The sequence below is a fragment of the Hippocampus guttulatus genome, chromosome 1 (genome assembly GCF_054856545.1).
Source record: "Hippocampus guttulatus isolate MCC_2025c chromosome 1, RoL_Hgut_1.0, whole genome shotgun sequence".
Taxonomy (NCBI): domain Eukaryota; kingdom Metazoa; phylum Chordata; class Actinopteri; order Syngnathiformes; family Syngnathidae; genus Hippocampus; species Hippocampus guttulatus.
Window position 1 is genome coordinate 14,148,775 of NC_141261.1, and position 22,320 is coordinate 14,171,094.

General features: G+C 46.4%; 4 protein-coding genes and 1 long non-coding RNA gene across 5 annotated transcripts; 2 read left to right on the forward strand and 3 right to left on the reverse strand.

The window, feature by feature from the left end:
- Positions 1–304: 304 nt before the first annotated feature.
- sap18 (Sin3A associated protein 18) lies at positions 305–1,895 on the reverse strand. The gene is made up of 4 exons (XM_086111728.1): positions 1,383–1,895; positions 961–1,070; positions 697–819; positions 305–595 (listed from the first exon to the last, which is right to left on the reverse strand). The coding sequence occupies exons 1-4, from the start codon at positions 1,452–1,454 to the stop codon at positions 439–441; spliced, it is 462 nt and encodes a 153-aa protein (XP_085967854.1). The 5' UTR covers positions 1,455–1,895; the 3' UTR covers positions 305–438.
- Positions 1,896–2,526: 631 nt separating this feature from the next.
- LOC147210504 (uncharacterized) lies at positions 2,527–4,985 on the forward strand. Its single transcript, XR_015100958.1, has 2 exons — positions 2,527–2,850; positions 4,925–4,985. It is a non-coding gene; the product is annotated as an uncharacterized LOC147210504 (long non-coding RNA).
- Positions 4,986–5,164: 179 nt separating this feature from the next.
- LOC147210505 (gap junction alpha-3 protein-like) lies at positions 5,165–13,684 on the forward strand. The gene is made up of 3 exons (XM_086111701.1): positions 5,165–5,259; positions 5,369–5,919; positions 8,087–13,684. Exons 1-3 carry the CDS (start codon positions 5,191–5,193, stop codon positions 8,868–8,870), a joined length of 1,404 nt encoding a protein of 467 aa, XP_085967827.1. The 5' UTR covers positions 5,165–5,190; the 3' UTR covers positions 8,871–13,684.
- Positions 13,685–14,201: 517 nt separating this feature from the next.
- On the reverse strand, positions 14,202–18,069 carry hpxb (hemopexin b). Its single transcript, XM_086111714.1, has 10 exons — positions 17,927–18,069; positions 17,470–17,495; positions 16,483–16,581; positions 16,225–16,382; positions 15,982–16,135; positions 15,622–15,837; positions 15,413–15,505; positions 15,204–15,334; positions 14,580–14,727; positions 14,202–14,509 (listed from the first exon to the last, which is right to left on the reverse strand). The coding sequence occupies exons 1-10, from the start codon at positions 17,980–17,982 to the stop codon at positions 14,283–14,285; spliced, it is 1,308 nt and encodes a 435-aa protein (XP_085967840.1). The 5' UTR covers positions 17,983–18,069; the 3' UTR covers positions 14,202–14,282.
- A 607-nt stretch (positions 18,070–18,676) lies between these two features.
- Positions 18,677–21,193, reverse strand: LOC147210507 (uncharacterized). Its single transcript, XM_086115211.1, has one exon. The coding sequence runs from the start codon at positions 21,191–21,193 to the stop codon at positions 18,677–18,679; it is 2,517 nt and encodes an 838-aa protein (XP_085971337.1).
- Positions 21,194–22,320: the final 1,127 nt, after the last annotated feature.

Here is a 22,320-nt window from a genome sequence, read left to right on the forward strand (position 1 = left end):
TCTTCTTCGGTGAAATTTATTGGTGATCGGCAAACGGCCTTAATGTTTTACCGCCACTACCTGAACTGGAGTGTGAACCGAGAATGTACACAAACTGTGTAACTGTATCGCGAAAAAAAATACAGGTACTGTATGTGATGGGTCACACAAGTATTGGAGACACCCATTTTTTAGAGAAAAAGGCCCGTTTATTTGTTTTTAAAATGTTAACATTTTATGTAGGTTTGAAGGGGCTCCAAGGCCAGCTGCAACACAGCTTCACTAACACACACACTGAAGAACAAACAACAAAAGAAAACCTTCAAAAAGGTAGGGAAAACGTTTATCGAACACCATACTATACAAGATGTGACCAAAAATGTCTTAAGATGATTAAAAACAAACAAAAAAAAAACATTCGGGGAACAATGGGAGTGGGTTTGTCAAGAATGTATTCGCTCAAAAGGGCCGCATGCGCGGTCCAAGGGGTTGAGCTCTGTTGGGAGGCGTGATGGCTATGTCTAGATAATCTCCAATCTGGAAGCGCTGAGACTGCAGTGTCATGGAGTCGTCAGCACACTTCTTGCCAGACACAGTGTTGCCAATGTCTTTAAAGCTAAAGGAAGAGGGGAAGGAAAGGGGACATTTTTATCAGTACAGTACTTAAAGTAACGTCAAAATGCAAATTAGCATACCAAATGGTGCTGTGGCACTCACCGATACACCTTCCCTCTGAGGTCAGGGAAGACGATGGCAAAACTGAAATGGGTTCCTTTTTTCCTGGCCTCCGGGTACACCTCCTTCACGAGGCTGGTCAGCTCACGCAGAGTAGCGTCCATCCTGGAACAAACACTTACATCAGAGAACGGTGGCACAGCCTATGCGTGTCGAAAAATGATTTTTTTGAAAGGCCTGAGGCAGAGATTTAGCTCTCCGCCTTTTTTTGCGATCAGAATAGTTGATAAATCATTGCAGTCTCACCATGTGTATATCTGCAGTTCACTGGAAGGAACATTGCCACGGGCAAATTCATCTTGGCGGTGGTGTCGGCCGTTGTTGGTGGTAAAAACTCGCAGGAGAAGGGGACAAGTCTGTGACAGACAAGTGTACACGTACTTTAAACTATAAACGATAACAGCGGTGAACAATTCGGGGGCGGAAGGGAGATCTGCACCGTAGCTCAAAAATTTGACGTGATAGAGAAAAACTTCAATGATGCACTCCAAAATTGGTTAAAAACAGCTAGCAGTCCCAATTCAGCAAAACTCGATTTAGAATACCTGTAAAACTTTCGACGTATGCTGACGATTGAAAAAACTATCAACTCAGCTGCAAGCAAAGCACGTTAGTTAGCTTCATGCTAACAGTTAAAGTGAGACGCCCATGCGATGCGCGGCATTTACCTTTTCTCTGTCGATTGGCTTCTCGGTTTCCTTCTTGATTTCTTCCTGTGTAATACGCGATTCAAGGGCCATTGTTGGATTTGTTAACAATGCTTGATTTCCACAGTTTATCGGAACTTTCTACCGCCGTGTTTGGATGTATTTGACGCACCGTTGTGCACAGAACAAAACCTGCGACGAAGTTTCCGCTTGCTGTTCTTCGGCTTTGCGCCCTCTGCCGCTTCGGAGTCGTCTTTTTCATAGACATTTATAAATGCCGCGCGTGCCGTGTCCGCCTTCGTCTTCAATGCGTCAGAGTGGCCGCCATAGTGGAACAGTCATCGCCGACCTGTCAGCAGTACAAGGCAGCGTGAAAGTGTTTGTTTGATTTTCCGATCAAATCATACTTATGTTCACATTTCTGTGTCTAGGATAATCAGCGCTGTCAAATACAACTCCAGAGAGTAAAAACACTGCCACAGCAGGTTTAACCCTGCTGGTTGAGTTGAAGCACCATTGGGTAAAACTTAAACTGTGGCGATGTCTGTTACCTTCTGGACTTGGATTTGACTCTTCCGTCAATAATTATTGTATTCAATGAGTGAGAAATATTGAACTTGCATATTTATAGTAGAAATCATGGAGTGGAAATGGAAAAGTATGCAAATTTAATGATGACCCTGGTACATTCTCATTACAGAGCACTTAAGACCAGCATGATACACCCACTTACACCCACACAATGTGTGTGTGTGTGTGTATATATGTGTGTGCAGTGTGACCTGTAGTTATAGTTTTTATGGTGGGAGTGGGGGTTCATATTGTGACGCTATGACGTTATCTAGAGATGGATTAGAATAAGAATAATAAGAAAATCATCGCCCCCCCCCCCCCCCAATTTACAGCAGCAGTTATGAAAGGAAGAAACTCACAACCCATGTCCAAAACTCACAGGCGCCTGTGTTAATTTCAAGAAGCTTTTGCTCAAATAAATAAATAGGATTTGACCACCGCTGGTCATCCACATGCTTGCACTCCTCCCTCACGCCACGACCTCACATACCACCCACCTTTAGCCACACACCAAACTAAACCCCCCACCACCTCCAAGCCCCCACCACCCTGCGCACCCCCAACACGGGGGCACACAATGTGACAGAGGCGGATGGCCTTGGCCACGCGGGACGCAGCAGCTGCGCTTGGCCTTGGTGGGACTCGTCGTTCCACGCGCGCCTTCTTCACATTGGACTTGCCTCATTTCTTCTTTTGTTTCACTTAAACTCTCCCTTGTTCTCTCAGCCAGTCTCTCTCTCTCTTTTTCTCTCTCTCTTTTGTGCCCCCCCCCACCCCCACCCCACTTCCCACCCCGCCATCCCCACTGCTCATCACCCCAACTTCACGAGTGGTCACCTCCTACTCACCTGTGGGACAAGAAGGATTGGAGAAGACTCGCTTGGGGCAGATGTGCTCGGAGGAGAGTGGAAAGAAGGTGGGTGCAAAGTGATGCTCTTGTTGAAAGTGGAGGGGGTGTCACCCGGCATCTCCCATGTTGACTCACTTCTCTGCTCATGGTGATTTGGGTTACTTTGCACAATGTTAATCTCTTAGTCGAATCATTTTGAACAGAGTGACTGCACGGACATCAAAGTTTTCATGATCCTCTTAATCAGGAGTCATTTTACAACTTTGCCAGCCCCGTGTTTTTTGTTTGTTTGTTTTTTTCGACTGCAAGGATGGTTGCTCAACTCAAATGAACCAGATGCAAATGAGGAATTGTCAGTCGTCATAAACGATCACAAATCAGATCCGTATTACTTCTAATAATTGTTGTCAGTTGTATTTTTTCCCCTCTATTATTTTTTTTTCATGCTTAACGTACACAAAATTCACAATGCACCTTTATCTGCAGTTTATAATGTAAACTACTATATATACGGTATACATATATGCCACTAAAATTATTGCAATCCGAAAATGTTTTTTGGTTTCAAATAGGATTTTGATTGGTTTGTCTGTTTTTATTCACAAGTGTATCGAACTGAATCCAATGGAATCATTTCCCTTTTGAAAGGATGTGCTGCAACCCACGGTCAAGCTCATTCATGGTGGAAGATGACAACAAGAAGCTTGTTGCATCATCCCCACTGGAACTGAACTGTTCCAATAGTTGCACTTTAAAATCAACCGTCTTTGAATCGTATTGCACTCCGCGTGATCACATGTGCATTGAAACACCTATTTTTTATGCACACCGTGTGTGTATATATTTGAATATATATATATATATATAGTATATACATTTTTAAAATTGTATTTGAAATGTATTTTTTAAGACGTTTTGCACGTTTACATCCTTCCATTAACTTGCACCTGATGCGATGACTTTGTGTGTGTGTGTGTGTGTGTGTGCGTGTGTGATTGTTTTTTTGGGAGGAGATACAAACAGTCGGCCAAGAGTTAACCATTTGACTGTTTGAGCACAAAGACCTCGGCGCCATCAATAGTGCACGGCACCTCTGGGACAATGTCCATCTGGCAGCTTCTCTATTATGCGTCTGGGCGGGTGGCATTTCATCACGTGAACAGATCATGTGCATGTCCATATGCAAAGTAGTCACAGTGGTGCCGCTGGCAAATATTTGATTTATTTATTTTTTTTGTAAGAGGAGGATTTTCAAGTCACAGCCATCCGTCTGTGCTTACACATTGACATCATTTGATGTGGATTTCTATGCGATCTTGTCTTGCATTTTTTTTTTGATTGTTAGGGTCCTCTTAATTTGGGTCTTTTACCACATCTGTCAAAAATACTTTAATTCCTATGCTTTAATTTTACTTTTCATTGCTGCAGCACGCGATGGGGATTGATCGTAGCACATCCCAGAAGTCAACTAGATAGTACGACCTAATATGAATAGACACATTCCCACATACCCGGCTCCTTGTCAACAAGATTCATGCATCATATCTATATCTTAATATCTATCTATATGGGGGGGAGGGGTGTCTTACTGACTAACAAACAGCAAAAACGTATTGTATCAAAACAAAAATACATGGTCAACCGATGACAATTTGGTGGATTAGACAAAGAAGAGTAGGCTACTGTAAGTGTGCGTGTGTGTGCGAGTGTGTGTGTGTGTGTTGGTGAATATCAGTTGATCCCAGGCAAACATTTGCCCTCTTCAGCATTCCTGGGATGTGATGAGTCCAGCATTCAACAGGGACAACCTGTTATCCACTCATTCACTTCCCACAGATGGCCAGCCATTGTCCAGCGGCCAGCCGACCCTGCGGGGCGCGCACACACACACACACGCACGCACGCACACACACACACACAAATTCTTGCCACCGTTGAAATGAAAAAGTCTGGTGTGAAAAGTTGATTTCAAGGTAGCACCCATTGTCACTGTTAATGTTGGACGGGTGTTTTGCTGTGCATAATTAACATCCATTGTTCGATGTAAAGATCACTCGCCCAGTCTTATTTTTCATTCCAGATATATTTGGGATTGCGTTTGTCTGCAAATCAACTCATTGTATGCTTTTCTCCTTTGCAGATCTCCTTTTGCTGCTACTTCCTAGTCGATGGATTTATCACCGGCGCAACGATATTTTAGTAAGTTTGGCTTGTTTGATGCGCCCTTAGCCCTCAGCGTTTTGTGCCGCTCCCAAATCAAATGAACCATGACACGTCGGACACAAGTTGATGTCAATGCCAACCGTTGACGCCAACTTATTAGCCTCAACATGGTTCGCTAACCAGCTCCCCTCACTACAGACTAATTTCTCTCCAGGTTAAAAAAAAAAAAAAAGCGAGTGAAGCATGGGTGACTGGAGCTTTCTGGGGCGACTGCTGGAGAACGCTCAGGAACACTCCACCGTGATAGGAAAGGTAACCGATGGATGGCGAGGGCCCGTTCTCATTTGATTTGATTTGATGACACAATCCAAGGTGTCTTTCTCCGCTTCTTCCTCAAACCTCGCGGTCCTTCCTCCCCAAGGTTTGGCTGACCGTCCTCTTCATCTTCCGTATCTTGGTGCTGGGCGCGGCGGCGGAAGAAGTGTGGGGCGACGAGCAGTCCGACTTCACTTGCAACACGCAGCAGCCCGGTTGCGAGAACGTTTGCTACGACGAGGCCTTTCCCATCTCCCACATGCGCTTCTGGGTGCTGCAGATCATCTTTGTGTCCACGCCGACCCTCATCTACTTGGGACACGTGCTGCACATTGTGCGCATGGAGGAGAAGAGGAGGGAGCGGGAAGATGAGAACAGGAAGATGGCTCGCCACCTGGAGGACCACGATCCCCTCTACCACAACGGAGAGGGAGGGGGCGCGTGGAAGAAGGAGAAGCCACCCATCCGCGATGAGCACGGCAAAATCCGAATCCGCGGGGCCTTATTGAGGACCTACATCTTCAACATAATTTTCAAGACACTGTTTGAGGTGGGCTTCATCCTGGGACAGTACTTCCTCTATGGCTTCCACTTGCGGCCGCTCTACAAATGTCGCCGCTGGCCGTGTCCCAACACAGTGGACTGCTTTATATCCAGGTCAGTTTTTTTTTTTTTTCCATCACTACATACCATAAGGACCTTTGCTTGTCTGCAACCCTCTGCCGACAGTCTTTGAACCATCAACCTGGATTCCCTTACTCTGATCAAGGTATCTCTGTCAATCAAATTTGAGCAAATTGCTATGCGGCGTGAGAAACCACATTTCCTCCGAGTCCAAATTGAGGATTTGGCAGACTTTCTATTCCACACACAGTTCAGTCAAATGTCCTAAAATCTGATTGTATGTTGTCATGCATAATCGCTGGATTCGGGCAAAGCGACGTCTCCAAAACCATCACGGCATCAAGAATGCAAAAAGTACAATCAAATAAAGACACAGCATTTTTGTTGCGTTATTAACATTGCGTCATCAAAGATAGCGCGCCATCTTCGAGTCCTGTACTTCGGAAGACTCTGAGATTTGGAAAAGATGAATAGAAATCACATCACTGAAAAGACTGAAAGACTTTTGACGTGTTTGGTATTGTCGCGCGACTAGGAAAATACAGAGCTGACAGCTGAGGTGACCAACTTGCACTAAACGACCAAGATGATTGGAGCGCTCTGTGACTCAAGTCAAACTCTAAAACTTCCTTCTGACTTTCGATTTTCAGTCAGTGAGGCGTATACCCAGCTTTAGTTGGCAAGTCATTTAATAACACAGTGGAAATGAGCCAGCAGGAAAGGTAAGTTACACACATACGCTAACACTATGATGCAAAACAACAACACAAAACAAAACAGGGACTCGTAACGGCATTTAGTGCGGACCAAAGACTTGTTTGGTTTTTGTCTGCATGATCATTTGAATGAGCGTATTTCACAGTGACAGAGCAAACGCTATTTCAGGTATTACTGAAAATAGTTAGTTCGTGCCGCCATTTTGTGTGCGTACAATCGTTAAGCGGGCGAAGTCAAGTCTGTGTCGTTCATCGCGGTTATCCGCTAAGTTAGCATGCTATGCTAAGTTCGATGCTACGTTAGCTTAGCGAACGTGACGATTATATCCTCGGGAGTCGTATTATGTTATCCTGTCTACCTTGAAGTCGCATCTGATAGCATACATGCATGTAACTTGCTTAATGTGCCTCACGCGGCTCTTGAATATAACTAATCGAGTTGCTTGTAAGTTTGTTAAGAAGTAATCACTAATCACTTTACTTTTTCAAGGTAACTGGCAACCGAAAAGACCCCCACTGGAGACTGCTCTCATACTCATGTCTTTTTGTTGTTGTTGTTGTCTCAGACTTAAGTCAGATTCCTTGACAATTTACTTGGACTTATTTTTAGGGACTGGACTAAGCCCAACTGTTTTCAATGCCTGAAAAAATGACGTCCTCTTTCAAAAGGAACTTGAACTGACGTTTTTCAGATGATCAAAATAGCCCTCGGATGAGTTAACCTGAGGTCATGGGGAGGCGGGGGATGTGGGGACCCAGTCATTTCCATTCAGTAGCTTTGGGTTTGGTGCTATTTCGTAGCCACATTTTACTACTCTGTGCAGTTTGCTGCTCCCCGGTGCCCGCTCTCCTTGGACTCGATAAAGTTGGACTGGAATAAAGCCCCGCCAATAGTTTAGATTTGTGAAAAAAAATTTTTTGACCACATTTGAACATTGAAGGAGTTCGTCTAACAGTGACACGTTTAATCCTAAATGGATAATTTTTCCTCTGATCCAGAAGTTCCGCCTTTCGATGAAGATCCTAAATAGATGCTGTTCACTCACTGATTTTGTAGGTGACAAATTAATTTGGGGCTCTTGGTTCATCCTGTGCATTTGCAGCCTCCAGCGCATGACTGTGCCACCGCTTGTTTTGTTGATTTGATGACTTTTCCCACGGCATATCGTTTTGACAACAGTAAATGGAGGGATGGATCAAATTTCGGTTGGATTATGCATAGAATCCAAAACTGAATTCTCTAAAATGCCTCCGAGCATTGAGGGCCGCTATCCTACATGTTTTGGATGTTTACCTTCCTCCAACATACCTGCTTCAAACGATCAACATCGTTCTCAGGTTTTCCGCAAAGCGTGCTTGATGAGCTGATCCTTTAAATCAGGCGTGTCACTGCCGTGTTGGATCGCTGCAACGAGAAATCTCATGCCGGGTATCCGTCTTTACCTTTCGCCTGAGTGCTTGTTCTTCTTTATGTGTTGCTCCAGGCCAACGGAAAAAACGATATTCATCATCTTCATGCTGGCGGTGGCTTGCGTTTCTTTGGTCCTCAACCTGCTGGAGATCTACCACCTGGGCTGGAAGAAAGTCAAGCAGAGCGTCACCAACGAGTTTGTCGCCGACAACGAGTCGCTGCTGCAGGGCGTGGTACGAGGCGGAAACGCCAAGACTCTTCCCGAGGAGGTCAGTCCACCGGCACTCGACTGTTTGCCGACGTACGCCAGCGTGAGTGTGGTCGGGGGCAGCGCCGCCGAGGGGGGCGCCGACAGTCCCTCCGAGGTGATCTCCTTAAGTCCCGATATGGCAACCGGTTCGGTCAAGGTGGACCGCGCGTTGTTCCACCCGGACGACCTCCTGTTGCAGTCGCTGCCCGCTTCCTTTTACGACGGAGTCCACAGACGGCTGACGGAAGAGAAGCAGAACTGGAGCAACATGGCGTTGGAGGACGCCGATGGAAAAAACTCCTCGGTCTCCTACCCTCCCCCATCGCCTCGGATCTCCCCCTCCTCCTCCCCACATCCGGAGGAGACGATTATCGCCGCTCCCCCGCCGGAGCCGCAACACTCCACTTTTCCCACACTCCCTTGCCACGCTCGTCTCTACCTACTCTCGCTGGAGGAGGCTTTGGCGAGCGAGGAGAAAGCAATGCCGAGCGACGACTTCACCGTGGTCACCAAAGCCGAGATGCATCAGCCCCCCGACGCGCAGAAGCCAAGACGGGTGAGTGAGAGCAGCGGCGCCAGGGCTCGGCCTGACGATTTGGCTGTGTAACCACGGCAATGCGAACAAAATGCTGCTTTAATCCGGATACGAGTAGACGAGGTGCCCATCAGTCATCGCTAGACAAACTCCAGCCAAAGTCCAACCGTGACTTCAAAACGGCACTCCGCCAAGGGCAAACGACCCCGAGGGTGAACGAACCCCCGGGCTTATTCGCAAATTCACCAATTCACTCATTTGGGAGGTGGGGGGGGGGGCAACCTATCCTGTGTTATTCGCATGACTTTGGCGGCATCATGTGACATCTTCGTGCCAAGAAACGATGTCGAAATGAAGTGAGGAGGTTACGTTTCGACCACCGTCGTGCTTTGCTGCCGTCTCGCGGCACGCGGGTGCCGAGGAACTGTGTTGAAGTGAATTGAAGGGTTTCATTCTGACAAAAAAAAAAAAAAAATTGTGCTTTGCCGCCGTCTCGTGGCATGTCGGTGCCAAGGAGCTACAAGGTATGTTGAAGTGAGTTGAGGGCTTTCATTCGGACAAAAATAGTGCTTTGCCTATCGCATGTATAGGCGATTTACAAACCTTCTTCAGGGGCGGGGGGCAGTCAATTACAGACTGACCCTCTGCCCCTCAAATCGCGGGGGTTCACTGTATCTTCATCGATAAGCACCTCCGCTATTAGTGAACATAATCTGTACATTTCTCCAGATCTGCACTGAGAGTTGATACGCTCTTCCCCTCGCTCCACCCGTGCACAAGGTCCTAATGGAAGTCGGTTGAATATTTTCTGTGCACTCTAGCTCACCAGGAATCCAACAGTGAGAACGTAACCTCCTTGGAGGGGGAATCTGATGCTTCATGGTTCGGTAAATAAAAAAAGAGGAGACAGAATCCCCATCTGCATTTTTTTTTTTTTTTTTTTACTAGAAGGGCTGTTTGAAGTTTCGCAACATGACAGTGTGTAAAATAAATCATCAGGGTCTCCTTTGTGTAATCTATTCCCAAATTTTAGGGTGAAAAAAAAATGGTATGGGGAACAGCAGCAGAATATTGGAATACAGGAGAAAACCGAAGAGATGCGAGGTCCACATTCAAAATGTTGCCCGACTGAATGTAGGCATGCCACATCTTAGCCTGTGCCCGGTTAGTTGTCTTAAGTTTGGGTACGAATGCTCTTCAATATTTAATACATTGAATATGTCAGATGATGTTGCGGAAAACCGCAAAAAACAACATCTTGGTGAACCTGGAGCTGTAGTACCGTAGCGTTAGCTTTCAGCTAGCTGTGGAGGTTCACTACCCATTCGTGTAACATTCACATCACAAATGTTGTGGGGTGTGTTTATGTTATGTTTTATTGATTGATTTTTTTCAATCCTAACTTGTTGACGCAGGGTTGTGACTTCTCTTAAATCCTGCTACGTAGCCCTTGCTGGCTAAAGCTCCCCGGCGACGAGATTCGACTGGATGGTAATAAAGCTAAATATCTAAACTGGCTTTCACACTTTTCTTAATCTTTAAAATCTCCTCTTTTGTGAACCTGTCGCAAATCTCTTGCCCATCCATATGCCCAACACACTTGCTGGTCTGAGGTTTTTTGTTGGTTCTAAGCTAAAACAAGCTAATGGGGTCCACCCATACATACTGATCATCGGGCCTTATTTGAGCATGCCCACCCCCCCCCCCCCCCTTCCACCAAAGTCAGCAAAGATTCTCAAATGTCTCTCAAAGATTGTCATGACCAATTATTCTGTGGTGGGTTCATCTGTAGTACACGACTCACTATATGAGGTGTGTCAAAAAAGTTCCAGGACTGCTGTCACCAAAAATTAAAAAAAAAAAAAATCCAAACCACCCAAATTTTTCATTTTGAAGTAATCCACCTGCACTGCTCTATTTTTTTTGACTCAGGTGTGCCGTGTCATTCAAGATACACTCGGCCGTAGGACTGTTTGGTGGTAGAAAGTCGTCCTGAAAGATCCTGCCTGCTCGCACCACATCTAAATAGTGGCGTCGGCAGTCTAATGATAGTTTCATTTTTTGATTAGGGTGAATTTGATCGAGGGACCGGCGGACAGATTCTGAGCTTAACGGCGGCATTTGTGTTACGTATGGGTGTGTAAAGAAGCCTACACACGCATACCACCTATGGCTCCGCCTTCTTGATCAATTTCGTAATACCATTCAAGGCATCAGCTGGGTCCCCTTTGTTCTAGAAGGCACGATCTTTATCGCTGTTGCCATGTTGGTCGCTTGTCCAAGTGAACACGGCGACAGGAATTGGCCAGAAAAGGCAGAGGAAACTCCACCCTATGGTGTCCTAGCCGATAGCGGCCGCAGCAACCCCTGCTGACTTGGAGTGAAACTGCAGCACATTTTCAGAACAGTAAAAAGGCAAATTGTGCGCGGCATTGCCACAGTGCTGTCTGCATTGTCGCTGCCCGCACGGGTAGAAAGAAGCCTTTAGGCTGCGTTCGGACTGCGGCCATATCTGATTCCAAATCAGATACGATCGATGTACGATTTTTAGAGCAGACTGTCCACATTGTGTTTAAGCAAGTGTCCAGATGGGATCTGGCCTTGTTGAGACGGAGCCACATTATTGACCCATCTGGCAGGTTGCGGTAGCGACGACATCGGAACGGAGGTGTCGTCCAGGGCGTGCGGTGTTTAACGCGACTGCTCCGAACTTTGTTTGGCACCAGTGGGGTGTTCTGGCCATCGTGAATTTCGGGAACTTTTGTGGTGTGACATCACCTGTACACAAGGTGCCGATTACGTTTAGGCACGTGACGGCTGCCATTCGCACCGTCCACCCGCCGGAGCCCTTACCTCACACTCCCCGTGGGCGATTACGTTCAGGGGCCCGACAGCTAACGTCTGGCCCGCCCACTCGATGATTACATGTTGTCACGTGGCGGCTTGAAGGGAACAGCTGCTTTTGATTTCTGGCAAATGAGGCCAGATGTGTTCACACCCACTGCACTTTTTTATTTTCTTATGTGCTTCCAAATTCGGTCATCAAAATAGAACCCACGGTCCATGAGACTTTCCCAGTCTTCTCTGCCAGACCTTAATGCGCTCCTGGATGGATTCTTCTGGAATCCTCCGCAGCGCCTCCATCTTGTTGTCTTCCAAATAGCGTCCCCTTGAACTTGGCGCGCAGTCAAATGAGTCGGGGGTGAATGCTCCAACACGGCAATGTTCTACTTGGCCAGTAACTGTCAGGTGCTACAAGTTGTTGTACCCCAACTGTCACCTAATACACATATTGTCTATTATAGCAGTCCTACAACCTTTCTGACACATTAAAAAAAAATAGGTTGAAATGTAAAACATAAATGAATCGTGTGTAAATAAAATGTGTACGCCGCTTCCGTCGCTTCTCCAGTGGAAAGACTTCACGTTCCTCCTCAAGGTAGTCAGGATGACGACGATGATGATGGATTTGGGAGCTCAGAGGCAACAGTACGGCATCTTCATATTTGTCTTTTGTGTCTTTGCTGAGAGAGACACAAAGACCCGTTTGCACTTTTGTTTCTTTTTATTGATGACGATGGAGCTGGACGGCTCACGTGGGTGTATTGCATTTGTGTGTTCATTCATATTGTTTCAGTGTTGAAACAATCCCATCTCTGCTGTTACATCAGGGTCACTTATAAATATGTATACTGTATATATAAGGACTAGAGGCTATTATAGGTCACTCAACGTGTGATGCAGAATTACATTTTTTTTCCAAAGGTTTCTGGTTCCGTTTGGAGATTCATCACTATTTCACTGTAAGAGGACGCCGGTAACAAACAGAAACATCTCCAAAGGTCATACTGTAGGTCATGAAAGCAAATGTTCAACATTGAGCGATGTAGCCGAGCATCTCCGAGGGTCCAAACCCAAATTGGCCGGTTTGGTTGGAGGACTTGTTGTACATCTATTTTCTGATGCTTGTGTTTGCAGTGTGTTACAGAACCGTTGACTTCCTCCTAGCTGTTCTGTATAGGACGAGTTTCATTTTCTAGACTAGCTGTAGATTATCATTGTGACTTTTAGGTTTCAAGGGTGGGGGTTGAGGGATCTGATCTTTTTGTTTGTTTGTTTGTTTTTTTACCAGACATCCCATGTGGATTTTTTTTAAAGTATTATTTTCCTGTCCCTCTCACAAATTCCTGCCTGTCTCACCCAAGTTTCACTTGCGACACTGTGCAAGGAGATAAGATATCTAGCTAGCTAACTAACTAGCTAGCTAGCTAGCTACATGTCTCTTTTGAGTCGATCACCACAGTTGAGGGTGACGTGAAGCTATCTCCCCCAGCAGTGAATGAAACCGCTAGATTCTGTACTTCCAGCACTTTGAAAATTACAATTCAACCAAAAAAAGAAAAAAAAAGACATACTGTACTTGTCTCTAAACTGGGCTCATTTGACTAAATGTTAGCAAGCTGTTTTCTAACCTTTCATAAAGGATTGCACATTGACTTTGTAGCCCGCTATAATTAGGGTATGCTGATGCTAATACAAACACAAAGAATTGTCTTGGGAGAATTTAGAAGTTGAATTTGCAATGATGGAGTCATTCATCTAAAGTGACTGTTTTTATTTTGTTTATATGTGTATGATCAAGAGACTTCCAGCTGAAACACACATGCCTGAGGGACTTCCACAGCAAAAACTGTTAGTAGGGGCAAACCCTGCTTTTAATCCACACTGTGTGTGCGCGTGTATTTGTGTGCGCGCGTGTGTGTCCGTATGAGTGAAAGAACGTCTTTCTAAGTTTTTGTTGAAGAGCATGTTGATGTAAATGTTCATTTACCTCAGATGTTGAAAGAAAAAAAAAGTGTTACTCAATAAACTTATTTTGTACCGTTGTCCAGTTTGCTTCATTTGTCGTTGCTTTTCTCTTTGCGCGGATCAAACGGCTCGGTGTGCGTTTGTGTGCATTTGTCTCTGTGCGTGAGTGCGGAGCTGTGCTGAGGCCAGCACTCCCTTTATTGTTGGTGAAAGTCACGGGGATTTTAATTGAACAAAAAGTGTGGAGGGAGTGAAAGGGCCTTGAATGCTTGCTAATGCCAGCATGACCTCTGGACTCTTGTAGGCTGCAGTTAGACTGAATGTTGACCTCATTTTTTTTAACTTTAACTTTTGTGCATTTGTGGAAAGCAAACCGCTCCTGCTTTCCACTTCATCACTTGGGTCCGACTTGTTCAAAAGATTCAACAGGAGTGTTGTACTGCCTTGTTTCTGACGACATACCTTGCACAACGACTTCCTCCTTTAAATGCATTCACATATTGATATGACCGTGAAGAAGGTATTTCGAATGTAGTGGAATTTTTGAACTTTCACTGACACACGGACAAACAACAAACATGAACTCGAATCCACTTAACCATTTCAAAATGTTTATTTGACAAAACCGAATCGTTCACATGTCCTGATATGGATCATGAGCTGAAGTTTTTTTTCCTACTCCCGACATCCCATGTAGGCGGGGGTAATATTTTCAGCCAAGGGGGCATTTCTGGCCGTAGCCAGGGTAAAGGCAGTCTCATAATGGAAGTAGGATGGGCCTTTGAATACCCGAACTCCATCCGCACCGCATAAAGCAGCATCAACACCAGAAAAGGGCAGAGGGAAGTCTCTGGTCACAGCTCTTGGTGTGGCCAAAAGATTAATGTCGTAAATATGACCTCCTGAAAATAGTAAAGTCAAGTATGAATAATTGACCAATATCGGAGGACACATCACATCCAACAGACTTACCTTTGATGATGTGAACTGTATCTTTATCGGGGCACAAAAAGGCAGCATCTATAGGTCCCTCGATGCCTAACTCTTCCTTGACGGATTTCGGGTAGCCTTCGATGAGGGTGTGATGCGCGTCCGATTTAAAGATGTACACTTGATCACCCTGCACGGGAACAGTTTCACCTCAGTCAGTGTGTCTAAACAACTATGAAGTAAAAACAGGATGATTTTTTTTTCCCTTTCCAACCGTGTCACTTTAAGACGGCAATGTTAGCAAAAAGCAACCCTTGAATATTACACAACAACAACAAAAATCCAACAGCAACAATCCCAAGCTAACAGAGGTGGCAAAAGTACTCACACACTGAACTTGACGAGCACCGAGTCAACTCCTTCGGTTAAGTCAAAGTTAAGTCTGTCTATCGAGCTGTCTATCTAGCTCTGTAGCTAGCGAGTTAGCGCTTTCAAGTAGATCACACTGGCGGAGGTCCAAGTGAAGGACAAAAATAAAAAAATCCGTAACTGAAGAAGCCTTTTTGGATTCAAGGTGAAATGTCTTCGAACAGTAAGTGGACCAGATGCAACGTTCCTGACCGAGGATCGGCACAAAACAAGTCAGTTTTTAATGGCAAGGCCTACCTTAATCATGTAGAGTTTGTCTGTGTAGGAGAAGACGGCGTCCACCCCGCTGGTCATGTCCTTCCACGCCCTCGCGATCGGGAATGCGTGCAGACCATCGCGATGGGTGTCCAGACGCATGTAAATGGGTCCTTTGCAAGTAGATCAAACTTGAGCGCGGCTTGTCGTTGTCGTTCAGGAGAATGTTTGCCGGGGAAACATGACCTTACCCGCAAAAAAATATGTTTTGCCGTGGTCGTCCGTGGTGATGGCATCTAATTTGACGTCGCTGCATTTAGGGATTTCATAATTACCCCCGTGGCCTGCAAGCCCACACGTGGAAAAAAAAATGAGTCTGAATGGCATTCAGAAATTAAAAACCAAAAAAACACAAAAAACCCCCACAAAAAAACAACAACACGCTTTTGGAGGAGCTCACCAAAATTGGGACACTTCATGAAGTAATTGCGGGCGTCCTTCGGGTAGCCGCCGGCGCTCACCTCGCCTGTGACCGGGTTGAATCTGGTGAAGTTGTGACCATGGAAGCAGTAGTAGTGCTCCAGCCAGCGCAGAGCTGACGTGCACACTGGCAGGTTGGCCCACGTCTTTGTTTTCACCTGCTTGGTGTCAAGGTCAAAAACATGCACGTCGTGTCCTGTGCGGAGACACACCGGCCGTTGCGTCATTAGGCTCTTTGACAAATCGGAACATGAAACCCCCTTGAGTTTACCTATCATGGATTGCTCTGCCATTTTTCAGATATTTTTTAGCCCCCGCCCCCAACTGAAAGCCCGCATACCCTTGAAGAAGAGAACAGAGTTGGTCACACACTCTTGTTTAGGGCACTCCACAGCTGAATCCAAGTGAGACGGGACTCCGGGGAAGTCAACCTGTATTGCTTTTGGATACCCGCTCTCCAGAGTTTGATTATAGTAGCTAAACACCTTGTCATCCTTGGGGGAAGGAAAAAAAAAAAGGTCACATTTGTCACACCGCAGCTTTCGACAGCACTGACGTCACCCATGAGAGCTTTCGCTCATACCAGGAAGAAATAAATGTGATCGTGGTCGTCGTGGTTGTCCGGGTCGTGCATGCGAAAGGCGGCGTCGACGTGGCCGATGTGATGATCGTCATCAAGTTCCTTGAAGAGCTCATTGGCGAGCTGAGCTGGGCCGTGGAAGCCGTTCCACAGGTGGGCACCTGCAGGGAAATCAATCTTACCGGTGTCGGTTCTCGCGAGTCAACGGCCTGGGCTTGATGAATGTAAATCGGACGTCACGTTGGATGAACTTGAGTGTACCTTTGAAGAAGATGGTGTTTCCTTTCTCATCCGGAGTGATGGCGTCAAACTCTAAACCATCACATCGGTCCGGCAGGGGCGCCTCTTGGACACCTTCATCTTTATTACCGTGATGAAAAGAGAGAGAGAGAGACCCCACATCAAGTCTTCAGACACACCAAAGTTGGAGGAGGCAAGGCATTGTGGAAATGAACGGAATAATTCCGATCAGGTTTTTGTGTGCAGTATATTGCGCAATACGTTCCGACCATTTCGGGAAGGCCATGAGCCCGAGGTCACGTTCCGACGTGACTGTGGCCCGCTCCACTGCAAGGTCCTCAAGGACATGCTTGGAGTTTCGTGTTGAACTTGACGGCTACCCAAACATTTGGTTCTCTTTTCATTTCCTGTATTGTGCCTTTTAATTGCGCAAAAAAAATAAATAATAATAATTCATCCATATAATGTATCATAACTCATGTGATTGCACTTGCAAACTGTTCGATTACACTGGTCAACAGCACATTTTAATCAGAGATGGCTTTTTGTGTCCCGAAACATTTTTTAACACCGATTTGTAAAAAAAAAAAAAAGTCTTTACTATTTGAGTTGAAATGTTTTCATTTGTTTTGAAGTTTCACAGATTCTACCATGCGTTGTCATTTATAGCTGCGACATTCCAGAAAAGAAAATCCCCCAGTAGCTGAACCAAACTGTTCATTCGCAAAAAAATTACTGACGCCCGCGACCCTCCTGAGGATAAGCGTCTCAGTTCATGGATGGATGGAGATTCTTCTTATTTTGAAAACATGATGTCCAAGAGAAAAAATAAAAATGAGGGCAGATTCTGCATGGCGCGCCCCCCCCCCACCATCCCCCACAAAAAATCATCTGAAAACTTGAATCTCATATTGAGAAATGTCGTGACCCTAGTGTCGTTACGTCTTTGTCGTATCTTGGAATCCTAATGAACATTCGACCGAAAACCAGGATTCAAACTTGTCTCACCTCCTTGGGTGACATCTGCGAGGGGCCTGCGAAAGAACAAAAGAGTCGTTTTTAACGTTTTGCTTTCATGTTGCGAAAGTCTCCAATTGGAGTTAGAAGACGATGAGTCGGCACTTTGCACAAGTCAACGCACTCAGATTTGTTCAGTCGAACCACATTGTAAATAAAGTTTGGAAATCTACACTTCCTGTGTTTGACCAATCGATCCGCACTATGGGGGCGGGAGTCACTAAGTGCAAATAATGAAGTTCATTCTCAAATGTAAAAAATATATCTTTTGCAGAACAATTATATTGGTTTGCATGAGGTTAAGTAGGCTGAACTTAAAAAAAAGCAAAACAAAAACTAAAAGGAAGTGGATGATACAGAGGATCGTATCAATCGAGCTGAGGTCATCGATTCTGAGGACATTGAGGCAGATTTTCGGGTATTTCAATGAAAGCAAAAAATGACTTACAGTGAGGCGGCGAGGCCGAGTATGAGGCCCAAGCAGAGAGTTGCCAGCAGCTTCATCCTGAGCGGTCTTCAATCGGAATGTCCACCGGTTGGGCTTTTATACTTCGGAATCGTGTGTCTTTGTCGGACTGTGTTTACATACGTGAGTCATTCGAGTCAACATGTGGCACCAGTCAGGGGCAATCATTAACTGCCCCAAAAAAAGTCTTTGGTGCTGGTGCTTTTGTCCTCGTAATAATTAGAGCAGCTCAAGTCAATGTTTTTTTTTTGTTAGTTTTTTTAAAATTCTGTGGCTGTGTGTTTGATTTCATAGTTTGCACTGCGTTACCTGATAAGATTAGAAGAACGGGAACAAAACAATTGAGGGAAAAGGCCTTTTCTGATTCCAAGCTTTATTATTGTTCTAGTTGAAAGAGGAGAGACTCAAAGTGTTCTTTCATCAGTGGGTCAGCGACGTCATGCTCAAAACATGCACACGTCGACTACAAGCTAAGTTTGAAAGCAAACAAGAAGTTGTCGAGATCGCTTTACTTCTCCAGTCCCATTTAGATCTGCTTCAATTCCAAGCGACGACTCTCAGTCTCAAATACTGCCGGGACAACAAACTCCATATGATAAAACGAAAGACAAAAACAACCAAATAAAGCAGAGCTGTTGAAGAGCTCCCGCAGACAGCTGCCAACCACGACGCCATCTTGTTCACCGTCACCATTCAGGGCTCACCATTGGAGTCTTCGTAATCTTCTGAAGATCATTTGTAGCGATAGATCTTGATGGAATGATTCATGCTGTCCGACACGACCACGTGGCCATCGGGGAGCAGCGCTAGACCTCTCGGGCTGTTCAAATTATCCGTGACGAGCGGCCAGCCGACACCCTTTGACGGGTAAAGAAGAACCCGATGGGCCTCCTTTCCCCAGTCTGCTACCAGTACATCCCCATTGCAGTCGATACAAAGGCCCCAAGGGCAAGATAAGATGGGCCCGAGGCCGGAGCACACCCCCAAGACTCGTATTGTACTCCATCCGGGCTCCAGTACGCGTATACATGGCACGCGGCCGGTTCCGTTGCCTCTTTCGGACAGCGCCACGAGTCCTGTCGCGAGGCAGGCTGCCACCAGGTATGGCCTGTGGTAGCCTGTGACAACCGTACGCTCTAGCCTGGCCCCGGTTTTGGGGTCCAGCTTCAGGGCAGTCAGGGTGCCGCGTTTGATGTCGGCAATCAAGAAATCATCTTGATGCGTAACAGTGACCCCGCGGGGAGCATCCAGGTCTTCATTTGCCGAGCCATTCGTCGTGCCTCCAAATATCCGCAGCAGGCGCCCGTGACGGTTGAAGACCAACACGGCTCGTTCGGCGGCGCAGGTCAGAGCAATGAGTCCTTTCGAGTTGACGGCCACGTCAAAGTAATTGCAGATACGGGAAGATCTCTCGAACCCTGAAGGGGACACCTGCTGCACAACGTTCTTTTGGAGGTCGGTCACCTGAATGCGGGCATTTCCGCAATCCACCACGAAGAGCAGCCCTTTAGCAGTTGCGTGTATACCGCTCGGCAGGTTGAAATCAGTGCGGCCTGATCCTTGTTTTCCAAACTGTCTCACCAGGTAAGCTGAGTCAAGCGCAGTTGAACTGCCCTCTTGCTCCAACTCCCGAAAAGGTCCCACATTGTTCTCTTTGTTGTCATTTTTGTACTGATGCGATTCCTCACTTTCTATTTCCGGCACGGACGTAGATCGATGTACAGGATCTAAACCAAACAATTTTGTAACAGAAGTCTGGGCTCTGGCCTGAAACGGTTTCCTGGAATCTGTAGCGTCGCTGTCTGGTTCTGGCTCAGAGCCATGTCCCTGGCCTTGCTCAAGAGTCGGCTCAGCGGTCAGGCGGATCCTGTTGACTTTCCTAATCGGTCCACTGACACCTTTGTCACCGCGGTTCGCGGGGCTCAGTTTACCGGAGAAGTTGCCGGAATAAAGTGAATGGCGGTGCTCCTGCTTGAAGGATCCACTGCCCGATCCGTTCTCGGGGCACGTGTAACACGAATCCTCACTCGCTGCTAAGGACGGAGGGCTTCCGCTGTCCTTTGATGACTCGTTCGACGTTGACGGGGCTTTTCGAGATAATGAATTCGATCTCGTGGAAAGGTATCCAAGAGTGTGCCTGGAAAGGGGCTCACTTTCTGGAGGACAGGAAGTTTCTTCGCGTGAGACAAGGACAACGGCTTGTTTCTTTTTCTTTCCCCTGACAGTGGAGAGCTTCTTGGGTCGTTGGCATTTGCCATCGGATTCCTCACTTTCAGATTCTCTTTGACTCGACGCTGCCGAAATAGCGTTTAAGAGGTCTTGTTCGCGTGCGACACAACGCATTGAGTTCTCTTCCTCCTCTTGGGAGGACTCCGATACGGCGCGATGTCTTGGCGTGGGAGATGCTGACGATCTGAACTCCTCGTTCGCAGTCGAGCTGAACACATTTCGCTTCCGTACAATTTGTGGAGTTCCAGTCTTTGTCTTTGCGCTCTCCTTTGAACTTTGTCTTTGCTCCGCTTTGACTGTCGAAGGCTCTTTCCGAATCTCGAGAGGGGGGATGTTTGACAAGGTGGAGTGTCCCGAGTGCAACGCACACTTCTGTCCTTGGGCGCCACAGACACCAATGGGATAAGTTACACCTTGCTCGTAGACGTTGATCTGCCCCAAGCATGGATTTTGGGACTCGGTTGGTCGGAAGCTGACCCTTTTAATCGTAAGAGAGATTTCCCACGGCTGGGTAACCTCTGCTAGCCGTCTTTCGAGCTGAGATTTATCGGCACCCCCAGCTGTACCGCCCCATCTTTGTATCTGCTCCTTCAGCTGCCGCATTTTTCGTAGTTGCTGATCGACGAGGGATTGCGCAACCCTCACCGCCGCCGCATTTTCTCGCTTCACCTGACTCAGGAGACGCTGGGCTTCTCCGTGATCCCGCTCGATCTTTTCGAGAAGACGACGCTCTTCTCTCTGTGCACCGATCGCTGCACTGTCCAACTCCCGGTTCACCTCATCTGCCTCGGCCTGCTGGCGCTCTCTGAGGCCTTGCAGTTCTCGCTCGCCTTCCTCCAAGTTGTAGAGTGCCTGTGTTGCCCAAGGAGGTGGAGCGCTAAGAGGTCGCAACGTAAAGATGGATTCTTTCGGACTCCTGAGAGGCACCGTGGATGCCAGTTGACGATGTTGGGGAATGCTTTGCCTTAGTAGTGCCGAAAACCCAAGCAGGGGTCTTCTGTCTTGAGAGCGCAGTAACATTTTGGCTGGCAGCAAACAACACGAATCCGTTTATGTTTTCTGCCTGTGAAGACACAAGATGGAAGTATTGGAAGAGGATCCAGACTAGAAAAGGCTCAGACGGTTTGATCCAAGCGTGTAACAAGGGGGTCTTGAAGATGAATTCGGTCTCCTCGGGTTTCTCTTTGACCTACCCGCATACTCAGATGCGACACATAAACTTGCGAGGGCTGACGTGAATGTGTTTTTCTCCCTAAAACCGGGGCATGGCATCGGTGCTTTGCAACTGTACCCATCATCATCAACTGCACCGAAATTCAGTTTCTCGTAAAATGTTCTCGTTGAAACATTGTGCTTATTTCTCAAGGCGGCAATTTTAAGACCTCGACATTGTTAGGGATCTTTGGTCACTTAAATGTCTCATTAACGTCCACCCCTAACCAAATAAACCTCCACTTATCTCTCAGACAAAATATTTTAGCAGTCCCTGTTCCCAACGGTCACCATGTCGTAAGCCAAGATGAAAGCAGTGAAAGAACACGGACCTTGACAAACTCCCCATCAGCTCTCACAATTTGCAATTTTAAAGCATGGCCTCTGTAATTGATGGAATTTTACTGAGGGCTTTTTAATCATTTATTTCTGGACACCTTTTCCAGACCAAGGACCAGACAGGATGGTCAGAGAAGAGCAGAACAGAACAGAACAGAGGTTAACTATGTATGTGCGAATCAGGCATGCCCAGCACTGGCATGTCTATATTGTATGCCTCTCTCCTCTAACACACTCGATTCAAATGATCAGCTCATCAAGAAATTCTAAAGAGGGCTGCTAATGAACCCCAAGGTGCTAGGACACCCCTGGTTTAAATAGTTACTTGAAATGACTTCAAGGGGTTTAAAACCCCTGCATCCATGTGAAAATGGCAAAAATAAAAATAAAAAAATCGCATATATCAAAATTTAGCAGACGACGTGGAGGGTGGCTAGCCAAGTTACAATTAGTAGCCATGGCCAGCATGAAGCTGCGCCCCTGCTTGCGGGCCATCAAAATATTTCCACAAGGTCAAATAGTTTCATCCTAAAGTTACACAGAAGGCTCATCGTTCCACCCGAGGCACGGAAAGTGAGCCGTGTCTTTCAGGCACA

What these genes read in the sequence shown, in the direction of transcription:
- hpxb (XM_086111714.1), bottom strand. Translation starts at nt 17,982, where the DNA reads ATGAAGCTGCTGGCAACTCTCTGCTTGGGCCTCATACTCGGCCTCGCC. An exon ending in CTCGGCCTCGCCGCCTCACT is followed by an intron (nt 17,496 to 17,926) that starts GTAAGTCATTTT and finishes GTTCTTTCGCAG; the next exon opens with GCCCCTCGCAGATGTCACCC. An exon ending in CGCAGATGTCACCCAAGGAG is followed by an intron (nt 16,582 to 17,469) that starts GTGAGACAAGTT and finishes ACGGTAATAAAG; the next exon opens with ATGAAGGTGTCCAAGAGGCG.
- LOC147210505 (XM_086111701.1), top strand. Translation starts at nt 5,191, where the DNA reads ATGGGTGACTGGAGCTTTCTGGGGCGACTGCTGGAGAACGCTCAGGAA. An exon ending in ACTCCACCGTGATAGGAAAG is followed by an intron (nt 5,260 to 5,368) that starts GTAACCGATGGA and finishes TTCCTCCCCAAG; the next exon opens with GTTTGGCTGACCGTCCTCTT. An exon ending in GTGGACTGCTTTATATCCAG is followed by an intron (nt 5,920 to 8,086) that starts GTCAGTTTTTTT and finishes GTGTTGCTCCAG; the next exon opens with GCCAACGGAAAAAACGATAT.
- LOC147210507 (XM_086115211.1), bottom strand. Translation starts at nt 21,193, where the DNA reads ATGTTACTGCGCTCTCAAGACAGAAGACCCCTGCTTGGGTTTTCGGCA.
- sap18 (XM_086111728.1), bottom strand. Translation starts at nt 1,454, where the DNA reads ATGGCCCTTGAATCGCGTATTACACAGGAAGAAATCAAGAAGGAAACC. An exon ending in GAACTGCAGATATACACATG is followed by an intron (nt 820 to 960) that starts GTGAGACTGCAA and finishes TGTTTGTTCCAG; the next exon opens with GATGGACGCTACTCTGCGTG. An exon ending in CTCAGAGGGAAGGTGTATCG is followed by an intron (nt 596 to 696) that starts GTGAGTGCCACA and finishes CTCTTCCTTTAG; the next exon opens with CTTTAAAGACATTGGCAACA.